This window comes from Vombatus ursinus, unplaced genomic scaffold, assembly GCF_900497805.2.
Source record: "Vombatus ursinus unplaced genomic scaffold, bare-nosed wombat genome assembly UNPS02014830.1, whole genome shotgun sequence".
NCBI classification, from domain to species: domain Eukaryota; kingdom Metazoa; phylum Chordata; class Mammalia; order Diprotodontia; family Vombatidae; genus Vombatus; species Vombatus ursinus.
Window position 1 is genome coordinate 13,429,758 of NW_020954608.1, and position 12,713 is coordinate 13,442,470.

General features: G+C 37.0%; 1 protein-coding gene across 1 annotated transcript in view; it reads left to right on the top strand.

Moving 5' to 3' along the window:
• RELN (reelin) overlaps positions 1–12,713 on the top strand; it is a 549,610-nt gene that overhangs the window by 417,976 nt on the left and 118,921 nt on the right. The window contains exons 29-31 of the mRNA XM_027838603.1: positions 7,154–7,311; positions 8,323–8,530; positions 10,259–10,335. Coding sequence (XP_027694404.1) covers positions 7,154–7,311; positions 8,323–8,530; positions 10,259–10,335 — 443 coding nt within the window. The remainder of the gene's footprint in view (positions 1–7,153; positions 7,312–8,322; positions 8,531–10,258; positions 10,336–12,713) is intronic.

Consider the following 12,713-nt stretch of genomic DNA (forward strand, 5'->3'; position numbering starts at 1 on the left):
ATGGCGTCTGCCAAGGACCACAAATCCGGAGCTAGCTCTTTTCATTTTCCCAGAGCCAACTAGGAACAGCTGAATATGACACAGCAGAGTCTTTTTGATATTGCTTAGAATAACTTGATCAAAAAAGCTGCCAATCAGAAACAACAGAAGTTCATCCCAGCCATCACCGATTGGGCCAGTATTATAAGGCTTCTGATGTGACAGTATCATTTTTTTTGACCTTGGGGTATTGGAAGATAGTCTTTTCCTGTTGGAATCCAGCTTCTTTGGGTTATTTGAATGCTGTCCAGGCTGTTTGTTTGATGGTGTTCATACATACACACACACACACACACACACACACACACACACACACGAAGAATTGGCTACCAAAAAACTCTAAACATGTTTGCATTTCAGCCTGGGTAGACGGCCTGTTTTTATACTGTCTATGGCACATTCAGAAGATTGCAGATTCCTCCAGATGAGCTGTTAGAAAACTGAGAGTTTTCGGTGTTAAGCATTTGGAGATATTTTGCCACAAGGCAGCATGCCTACAATGGCTACTAGAATATTGTTTCTCCCAGAAATAATGCTAAGCTAACTTTCACAAAGGTGGAGACTATTTGTCTTAATTTTCCTGATTCTGCATTCTGCCAGGGGAAGAAGTGAACTGTCACAAATATGTGCTGGCAGATCACTTCTCCACCAACTGAGATACATACAGAAGAGCCACAGTAAAACAGGACTCCTCCACAGAATACAAAAATATAATGGTGTGCTCTGGGCACACATTCATGCTCTCCTACACATAGGCCCAGTATGTTTCAAAATATTCACTCCTGCACCTGTGCATAGGACAACAAATGTGGGCATGAAAGCAAATAAAAGCTGGAGAAAATCAGCTTTTCTTCTCTTCATCAAGACATTTGCCTGAGCATGGGGGTATATCTAGAAGAGGAATGTAGTTTGAAGAAGGTAATTAAGGGGGAAACATCCCTGGAGAAGAAAGGGATTTTATGAGGTGTTTTGCCTTAATGCTGTATTTGACTTGGAGATTGGAACTGAGAGGAAAAAATTATAGATCCTTTCAACATGACTTCCTAGAGCAGAGAAAGAGCCTTTTTACTGAGAAATCCAACTAGACCAAGGTTGTCTGAAGTTGTGATTTTTTAATATATTTATATATGTAAATGTGTATATGTATATATTTATACACATATATATACATATATAACTGTATTTCAATTATATTGAAATAGTTATCAAATATATATATATATATATATTGAAAAAGTTATTCAGATTTCAATATAATAGAAATACACTTATCAAAAATCCTACCAGACTGCCAAAATGGTCCATGAAATAAAAATAGTTAAGAGTGCCTGATAGGGGCAATGAGTCAATATCAGGGGATATGACAAATTTATGGTTGTTGTTGTTCAGTCATTTCAATTATGTTTGACTCTTCATGACCCCTTTTGAGGTCTTCTTCGCAAAGATACTAGAATGGTTTGCCATTTCCTTCTCCAGCTCATTTTACAGATGGAACTGAGACAAACAGGATTAAGTGACTTGCTCAAGGTCACACAGCTAGTAGGTGTCTGAGGCTGGATTGGAACTCAGATTTTCCTGACTACAGGCCCAATGTTCTATCCACTGTGCCACCCAGCTGCCCTTTGGCTAAAGAGGCTAACTCACAACACTATTCCACTACTACATAAATGCTGCACTGAAGTCAAAGTCATAGGATTTGAGTCTAATTCCAACTCTGTAACTTATTTTCTGTTTGATTCTGTGTATGTTATTTACCTTCTCTTGCCTTCGATATTCTCATCTGTAAAATGAGGTTGAACTAGATTGACCTATAAGATCCCTTATAGCTCTACAACTATGGTCCTATGAAGTACTCTTACTTTTTCAATATAATAATGAAACCCCTTAACCCAAACTTCCTAGGACTCTAATAATATACTTTGCTTCTTAAAGACAAAGGTCTCTGAATCAGTTATAATTTTCTTTTGGGCTACTTTAAAGAACTAGGTGGCACAGTGGATAGATTGGGCCCTGGAGTAAGGAGGACCTGAGTTCAAATGTAGCCTCAGACACTTACTGCCTGTGTGACCCTGGGCAAGTCACTTAACCCCCATTTGCTTCAGTTTCCTCATCTGTAAAATGAGCTGGAGAATGAAATGGCAAACCACTCTTGCCAAGAAAACTCCAAACAGGATCATAGAGACTTGGACACAACTGAAACAACTCAACAATAACAATGTTCTAAGGGGGTACCTGTTCACTTTTTAAAATTTTCTCTGCTGGAGAAAAAATGTGTATACCTTTACCCATTTAGGTGCCTGAACAGGAACTTACATAGTATCTGTTTGAAGCATTTACAGACAGTAGGACAGACTTCTCAAAAGTCAATCTGAATCCCTTAAATTTTTTGAAGCTAGTAAACAACAGGTGTCTGTTAAATTCAGTATGTTTGCCAAAAGTAGATGATTTAGAATAACAATAAAAAAAGATTTTCAATTCACTGATTAAGTGGCTAAAACTCTTTGAGAATCAGAAACATAATCGTGTGGCTATATTTACATACATAATTTCTCCATTTTTCCTGCTATTTTCACTCCAGTGATGGGGAAGCATAGAAATTATTTGAACATCTAAGTCCTCATCTCCTGCCATAAGTGGCAGCCTTCATTAATCTGTCACATTTTCTACACCTATTTACTAAAGAACAATACTCAGAGGATAAGAGACTTTGTCAAATGCTTTGTTAAAATTTAGGCAAATGCTTTTCTAGAACATTTCTCTTATCTGGGAATCCTATCAAAAAATAAAATTTGTTTATTCTGGAAAGACCTATTCTTACTGAAGCTGCCCTGATTCTTTGTGATGACTATTTACTTCTCTAGACACAAACTACTTCTAGGCACAGATTACACAGACATATCTTTATAATAATAAAGACGTTATTGAATTTTTCTAGAAATCAAAATCAAATGCATTGACCTAAAGCTTCCCCTCTCTGGTTACCTTCATTCCACTGGTGTGGAATAATCATTAGAACAAGTCGAGAAACTATTTTCCTGGAAAACAGTTAAGAATTTAACAAATTCCTTTTTTATTCATTTATTTATTTTTGGCAGAGAGAAAGAAATCCATTCAGTGTGTTAGAGACTTAAAGTCCCCCATCAATACTATGTAATGATACCATGCCAGGATCATGATCTGTTTCTTCTTTCTGTCCAAGTGATCTGTTGTATTCATTGATGAAAATGGCTTTCTTGTTATCTGCACCCAAATATTTTGTACCATATTCTTCCCCTAACTCATATTATGTTTCCTGGATTCCTCATCTATTTATACCTCCATAATATACAATGTTATTCTGCCCCCCATAACCCCTTTAACTGTACTCTTTCTTTTGAATAAAATATACCTTTCCTCTGCCATATTCCCACTATGGAAGCCCCCAGCTCTTCTACTTCCTACCTATTTGAACTTATATAAGTTCCTCCACTTTTGTATCTGTTTCCTTATTTGTAAATTGAGGGAGTTAGACTAGATGACCTCTTGGGTTAAACCTAGTCCGTACCTATGATCCTGTAATCCCAAGCTTCACTGATACCTTTGATATCAAATTTGCCTCTTCATGTTGGGATTTCTAGTTTGATCTGTTGATTAGCCATCCTTCTGACACTTGAAGCCATGAGTTTTGTGGCAACCTCTTTCTTGGATTTTGTCTTCCTGTTTCTATGTTAGATAGACAGATAGATAGACAGAGAGAGAGAGAGAGAGAGAGAGAGAGAGAGAGAGAGAGAGAGAGATGGATGGATAAATAGATGGATGGATATATGTAAGAAATTTTTCCTCTCTTTTTCAGCTTAAAACATTTCGATGAGATTTGCAAGGCCCTAGGAAAACACATTCTCACTAGTCCAAATTGAATGCACTCTGTCCAGGAGCTTCTTATTTCTCCAGCTATGGCCCAGAATCCTTTTCTTAGATACCATCTTTTTTACCATTTCCCAAATTTTCCTTTCACTTTTGAAGCCTTAATTATGATGAAAATACGAGTGACTTTAATGCCTTCAATTAATTACCCAAGACATCATTTCGCTAGCAGAGCTTTCTGAATTGCTTTCAAGCAAGCTAAGGTAATATCAATTATGATTATGGTTGATTAGGTAGAACACCAGAAGTGGGTAATAATCATCAGATTTGACAAGGCTTGTAAGGTTCTGCACTGCATGCTACTTCTGTGCCCAGGGAAGACTGTATGGTCTTTTCTACTTTTATTATCAAGTTGACAATTAACTGCCCCAGTTCTTCTCATAAGGAAATCACCAAATACCACCAATACTCATATCTGCTTCCTCTAGTCTGTCCTGGATGATATCTCCCCTGTGTATCAGTATCATCATTCTTTGGAAAACAAGCAGCTGCTTCTTCTTAAGACTCCCTCTTCCTCCACTTCAGGAAAAGTTCCATATCTGCTACTAAGGTGTTTAGTGATCCTTATTCCCCTTCTCCTCTATATGTCATTTGTGACCTTGTTAGGTCAAGATGACCCTGTACTTTGTCAATTCTATTTCTTTCTTTGTTTTCACTTTAAAAAAAAATCATTCTTCCCAATAACCTAGAGAGTGGAGGTGAGCTTCTCAATCCCCTTTACTTTCTCTTTCAAGACAAAGACTGGCCTGCACTTGGAGCAGAGATTCTATTAAATTGAACAAATATTAAGCATCTTCTATTTGTAGCAGTGTGTTGGGCAATGGGAATGCAAACATAAGAATAAAACAGTGCCTGTCTTCAAAGGGCAACATGTATATAAAATAAGGAGATATGAAGGGGGAAGGGGAAAGGGGAGTGGGGGGGGGAAGAGATGGGGGGTAGGAGAGAGGGGTGGAGAAAGAGGGAGGGGGGAAGAGAGGAGAAAGAAAATGTATTAAGCATTATGTGCCAGGCACTGTGCTATAGATATAAAGCAATTTCAGGTGGGGCATGGTTGGGAACTAGCATCTTGAGGATATAAGAAAGGTTTCTTGAAGGACATAATACAATCTTGTCAATCTTTTGTTGTTCTTGTTAGCATCTCTTGTAGCCAAGTTCTCTGGTAAATTATTCTCATTTTATTAGCTCCTGTTAGTGCCTTGACAACCACACCCAACTTCTTTTTCTTGTTTCACCAACTTCCTTCTCTTTACTCTGTTCTTACTTTCTCCTTCTCTGGCCCTTCTGCTCTTCTTTCAGTCCTTCTGCTCATGTTCTTCTCCCTGAACTCTTCTGCTTTTCTTCCTTAAACACAAGTCTTTCTTTCAACTCAGGTCATTCTTCTTCTTTCTCTTGAATCTTCCCAAATTTTCCTCCCCAGATTCAATCTCTGACCTTCACCACTGCAAAATCCAAATAGGATTTCCTTCATTGCTTCTCGTCCTTCTCCTTTTTCACCTCAGAGTTCTCCCCCTCAACCTTATACCCTGAACCTTCTCCCATGATCTCTCTCCCACTGAATCTACAAGCTTCAATTATCACCTCTAAGGACACAACTCCCAAATCTATGTCACCACCTTCACCCTCTCCACAAAGCTGAGGTTTGTATTTTATATTTCTGAATAATCACTAGATATCTGAATGACACCTCAAATTCAACATGTCCTTGGTGAATTCTTCTTGTTCACTCCAATATCTTCTCTCTCTCTGCATTCCAAATTTCTGTAAATAGAACCACTATCCTTGCAGGCATTCATTCGTACCCTCAAAATAATACTTTTTCTGCCTGTCTGTCTTTCTTTCCTATCTCTCTCTCCTCCTCTCCCCCTCTTTCCTCTCCTCCCTTGTCTTCTCACTTACCCTAGCCCTCTTATCTCCTCTTTGAGTTGTAAAGAATGACAAGCACCAACAATTCCACCTCCACAATCTTCCTCATATCCATCATCTGCTTGACATTCTCACTGCAATTAGTCTTTTTAATCTCTTCTTGCCTAGTTTATCATAAGGGACTCCTTACTATTCTCCTTCCTACAGTCTGTTTCTTCTCCAAATTATCTTTCATTCTATTGCTCAAGTAACCTTCCCGATATGCTCTTTTGTTCAGGTCACTTCTCCACTTACACACACACACACACACACACACACACACACACACACACACACACACCCCTTCAGTGACATACTACTGTCTATAAAATAAAAGCATAAACTGCTAATGGAACTCATTTACCTTTACAATTTTCCTTCTATTACACCTTTCCAGGTTTTAATTCAGGTTTTAATTCCAGGTTTAATTTGTACTACTCTCATTTACTGACTCCACATTCTAGTCAAGAGGAATTCCCCTCCATCTCTCATTCTTGTTTTTCAGTGCCTTTGCTTACACCATGTCTTGTATCTAGAATAGATTCTTCCCATTTCCGTCCTTTTAAGTCTTTCTCTTCTGTCCAGATGCTCATTTTTCCCTGAAGACTTCCCAGCATTCTGTTCCCCCAAGTGAAAACTAACTTTGCCTCTGCAAGTTTCTCACTACTTTACCTGAATTTGTCCTTTGCCTTACTCTTTCTCATGTCATAGTTATCTATCTACAATCCCTCTCCCAAATTTTGTTGTAAAGTCCTTGAGCAGAGTTAATTTCATATATATTTTGTAGCGTAAGTGCCTATTACAGTATCTCAGTAGAGCCTTAATAATCATTTGTTTAATGAATGAATGAATGAATGAATGAGAAAGATGTAGGGAATGAGGTAGGTGGAAAGGGAAAGAGGAGTGTTGACATCATGAACACACTCATATGACCAGATGATCTAATATCCCATCCAATTGTTATTCACTTTTCCTCTCTCCACTCTCAATTACTCAACTGAATGTCCATCAGTCCATATTTGTGGGACAGAGTATTTGTCTCTCACCCTCCATTCCCTTCACTCTCTGCCACCACCATCCTTCTCCATGCACTAGGCTGCACTGAGTTGGGAGGTATAGGGAGAGTGGTATGGTAAGATACCACTGGTAAGATATGGTACCATATGGTAAGATATGGTAAGTATCAGTTTCTCTTGAATTTGTCAGACCTATCTAAGAATTAATTTTTGGTATGCATAACAATTAGCCACTTTACTAATGGAATAAATAATAGCAATACTAACAAGTCTCTTGTTTTTCCCAACAGCAAAACTAGATTCCGCTGGATCCAGGAGAGTAGTACCCAGAAAAATGCTCCCCCATTTGGGCTAGATGGAGTTTATATCTCTGAGCCTTGTCCCAACTACTGCAGTGGCCATGGGGACTGTGTTTCAGGGGTTTGTTTCTGTGATTTGGGTTATACAGGTAAGAATAGTATTGTTATTGCTCTTCTCCTTTTTGGGAGGGGAGGGGAGGACAGATACATGTTTTGATAATAATCCAACCCTGATCAAGTCAAGTTCAGACTTTACTATTGTCCTCTAAAACTAAGAATCCTGGAAATCAGGGCAAGGAGGAAAACAAGAAGATCTTTTAAATCTGATAAATATTGTTGTTCTGGGCAGAGAGAAGAGAACTCTGGTGACACAAATTTCATTGGGAAAAAAAAAGGTTTTTTTAGACAACTACAATTGATGGGTCAATATATCCAGTACTGCTGAAAGGGAACATTACAAGAGAACATACAAGAATAGTGTGTTCGGACTATAACTTTGGATATTGATTCTGGAAAAACAGCTGAGATTAAAGAGGAGGATAGGGAAAAAAGACTAAACTTTAAAAGGTTGCTGTAGAAAATATCTGGAGGGGCTTCAAAAGGATTTCTCTGGTTCTTAGTCCCCTGGTCTGGAGATGGCATATGACCAAAACCAAACATATGTTGTGACAGGCCTTCTACAGGGAATGCTGTTTGCTTGTGGTTTCAGGGATGGTAGAGATTTTTTGTGGGTTTTTTTTTCCTTTAAAGCTGTGATTGACACAACCAATTACATTTGCCACCCTGACGAATCTTCTATTTAAGGAGAGCAGCAACTCAGCATGTCTAATTGTTATACACACACCAAGTTTAACCTATTTCTCTTCAATTTACAAAAACTGTGTTAGAGCAACATGAACTGAGAAAACTAAGTTCCATATGTCTCTCCTCACAATAAAACGTTATCTGGAAGTAGAAATAATCTCATTGATTGTGGTAGCAATAATAATGATTACTCCTGGCAATTGAGAAGTATACATTTTTTATTTTTATACCATTTCCATAATAATCTGGTGCAAAATTAAAAGTACCTTTTTTGTCATATTCTGAATCTGCCTCTAACATTTCACAGCTTCAACAAAGCATTTCCTATGTATTTCTTTCTTTCTTTCTTTTTGAAGCCTCACACGGAACCTGTGTATCTAATGTGCCTAATCACAATGAGATGTTCGACAGGTTTGAGGGGAAACTCAGCCCTCTCTGGTACAAGATAACTGGAGGTCAGGTGGGAACAGGCTGTGGAACACTCAGTGATGGGAAATCTCTTTACTTCAATGGGCCTGGCAAGAGGGAAGCAAGAACTGTTCCTCTGGATACGACAAATATCAGGTTAATAGAAAATTCATATCGCCCCCCCAATGCACATAGCATTCATTGCCCAACTCTGTGCTATCCTCTTTGCTTAAGATCCCATGCAACTGACTGTTTGGTTCAATACATAATAATATCTCCCACAGAGATCTGTATGACTTAGAACATGGGCTCTTAACCTGAAGTCCATGAACTTGTTTTGGACTTGGGGACTGTCTTTTTTAACTATTTGATAACTACATTTCAGTATATCAGTTTGCTTTTTAATCCTATTTATTTTATTTGATGCATTTAAAAACAGTTTTCTGAAAAGGGGTCCATGGGCTTCATCGGACTCCCATAGAGGTCCATTCCTTAGAGGAATATGACAGGCAGACACAGAAAGCAACCCAAACAACCTGACAAATTTGCTTTCTTACAGTGAGGTTTCACCTGGCTCCCTTGCATTGCATCTCGCCAACATACTTAACTTTATAGTCACAGTGCAAGGGCCAGTGTAGAGAATACCAGCACAGTGGCTTGGACCATCTCTATTTTTACAATCTGCCTTTAGGTAGCTTCAGTCACATAGAGAGGCTGGTGCCTTCATTAGCATTATTGGCACCAACTGCTGCTTTCCTGTCATTACTGCTCATCTCCTCTGTCTCCCTCATTGTGGTAAAAAAAACTTTATGAATGGAAGAGTTCCATGAAGATTCCGCACAAAAAAAAAAAAAAGTATCCCAGTAAGCACTAACAGCCATTTCTCCAGTTGTCCATGAATGAACTTTGTAAGAAAGGGGGAGGGAGAGACATAACTTTTCTTTCGTAATAAACTGAAGGTTGTGGTATGAATCATTCTTTAGTGAAATAGCCACAGGGCTTGGCAACTTTGAATTCTAAATTGGACACCATTAATTCTGATGTCTTGGAAAAATGCCTATGGTGACACCTACTGGTAAAACGGTTAATTTAATTAAAAGCTAAATCATTTTCTATTAAGGATCAGAATGCAGAAAAAATAAAAATCAAAGATATTTTTATGTTTAAATACATACATACATATATGTTGCTTACAATATGTATTGTAAAAATAAAACAGTGCAACATATGTATTGTTTACAATCCAAGTTCTACATACATCCAGAAATCTAGGTGACATATTATTCAATTCAAAGATCACTCCCCTTCTCTAAATGTGGCTCAAGGAGGGGGAAGAGTAGAAAGCATTGGTGTACAAAATCACTGAGGATGAAAGGCAAATGTGTATGCTTTTTGTTTACAAAGGTACTACAAGGGTATATAATTTACAGCCTTTATTGTTTCTCTGAGCCACCAAAACTCACATCAAGTCATATAGAAAGTAATCTGACCTGAAGCAGGTAGAACATTCAACTGTCCAGTATCAGAACTAGAAAAAATAACATCATATTTCCTGGGACCTCATTAGCTGTGGATTTCAGAAATTCTCATTTGAGTTTACAAAGTTAAATAAGCCAAGATGATAGTCTATTTGAAGACTACAATTGATAAACTCAGAACTGTCTTTACATTTTTTATTTAGGTTCATTTTACTTAAAGAAATAACATTATAACAGCAGTTTGAAGCATTCTAAAAGACTACAGAATTGAACTTGTTACAAACTAGGCATTTTCTAGCGCCCATGAGCACTTGGGTTTTAGAGAAATTCTTTAACGGTAGAAATATAGAAGACAGTCAATTCTAGTTCTACCTGGTCTTAAGTAAACTTTGTTTGTTTTCCCTAGACTTGTTCAGTTTTATATACAGATTGGAAGCAAAACTCCTGGTGCCACCTGCAGCAAACCAAGAGCTAGAAATGAAGGTAATTTTTTTTTCAATAGACACAGTAACTACTACCTACAAATTGATACATACTTTTTAAAAAAATAAAATTAAGATTAGATATTGGTACTTTGAATTTTCCATTTTTGTTTAATGGTTGTTTCTCTTCTGTTAGCTCTAAATACTGTAAATATTCTGTAAATGACTGTCTGTTTAACCATACGCTATTGTACATACCTCAGTCTTGGGCATTTCCCACATGTAAGAAACACAGTATTAGAGATTTATAAAACTACTTGAAATACCACAGAAGTCAATTAGTCTTTTGTTTAGAGGACGACCTAAACTTTTTTTAAAAATTTCTAAGGAGAAAGGTAGCAACAATAACTTTAAAACTATAGGCATGATATTTTGGGTAGTGTAAAACTGAATACAAGCTAGAACATACTTCTGGCCCATTTTTTATAAAAACTGATACTATCAGTGGGAATCTCTTGAAAATCCTTGTAAGTGAGTAGAACAATTCCTACGCCTTTCTTGCCCTGAGACCCATCCTTCCCTCCATGACACCTTCTATCCCCTTTAGGTATTCATTGGATTACAGAAAGATTACAAGAATTTTGAGTTGAACCTGTTCCCTAGGAACCCTTAGAGGGTCTTAGAGAACCCATTTAGGTGTCTTTCCATTACACTGGGCTTCCTGTACCTACCTCCATCACAGCCCAAGCCTATTGAGCAGTTCTGGAAGTTTTCAAAATATAGGATGATAGGAATTCTGGGGGTGATATCAAACTGCAGACTACCAGGAGAGAGAAAGTGTTTATGCTCATTCCCCATCTGCATTTGACTAAAGCTTTAACAATGTAATTAAATCAATTCTTGAGGGACAACTTTTTATACATTTCTTTCTTTTATCTTTCCATCAGTTGATCTATGCTCTGGCAACTATTAAAATAAGAAAGTCTGGATATCTAGACAAGTTAATTTGAGAATTAATATACTAGGCATGATGTAAACAATCAGAGTAGAGTTGATGATACTATATAGATTCAAGGTAGTCTTCATTATCAGTAGAATGGAGCAGGGTTAGATTTATCCAATATGTTTTATATAGCCATGTTTGAGAATATAAGGAATCTGGTATCTGATGTTGTAATATGCTCCAGAAGTTGCTAACATCAACTGGTGGCAGAATCGAGTAGAAAGAGGCATACTGGTGGAATTGCAAACCAGTGGAATCCAATTAATGGTTGTTTCTCTTCCTTTAGCTCTAAATACTGTGAATATTCTGTAAATGACCATTAATCCAAATATGGAAACCAATCTGGCAGAAAATAGGAAAAGAAAATAATTATGCGCTTTGATCCAACAATTTCATTCTTTGGAATGTCCTCTGAAAGTAATATTTAAAAAGCAAGGGGAAAGTTTTTTTTTTAATAGCAGCATCATTTTTAATCACAAAAACTTCCAAGTGACCTAAATATCCAACAGATGGGGAATAATAGTTACAAAAATTGTGGTCCATGAATGTAGTGGAATACTACTATAAAATTAAGATTGACAAGAATGAGGAAAATAAGGAAATATGGAAAGACTTGTAAAAAATGTAATGTGAAAAAGTCAGAACCAGACCAGAGTAAAAACTAACTACAACTATGTAAGAACTATGAATAGGAATTAATGGATAAGCAAAGAGTATTGATGAGGACAAAGGATGTAAGTGAAAAGCTATAACATTTCATGAATTGAGTGTAATTTATTTAAATGTTGTGGTTGGCATTTGTCCTTCAATTTCAGAGAGGACCATGATATCAGATGGATGATGCCATGACTTGCAAGTGAATTAGATATGAGTGAGGGAGGCCTGTGCAAGGTCACCAGCCTCACTTTCTCCTCCAGAGCCATCTGGGTCCAGTGGCCAGATATAGATCAGAACAACTAAAGATGGCCCAGCTATTTAAATGTAACTAGTTGCAGAGTGAGTTTAATTGGTGGCATTAATGTTTAATATTAAGTTTTTAATAATTTATTTTTAAATCAAAGAAATTGTTATCTATAAATCTCTATTTGTTAATGTACAAAGTCTATAAACATGAACCTAAAGCCAGTCAATGTTTAAAATATACTCAAAATATAATCATGCATAGTATGAGTACTTTTTGTGTGCCCTGAATGGCTGTTGGTACTATGAGAGAGATAAAGAGTGTAAAGTGTGGTCTCCTCCCTTAAGAAAATTACAATCTAATTGGAGATGCAAAATTAACATGTTAAAAAAAAAACAAAACAAGAAACTCCTGGCTATGGGTTTAAGGAAACTTCAGCTCAGGGCAAGGTCATTATGTTCTGGAATAGCTAGAAAAGCTTTCATAAAGGTGATAGATTTGTTAAGATGGACAAAAAAATAATATAAAAATGTAA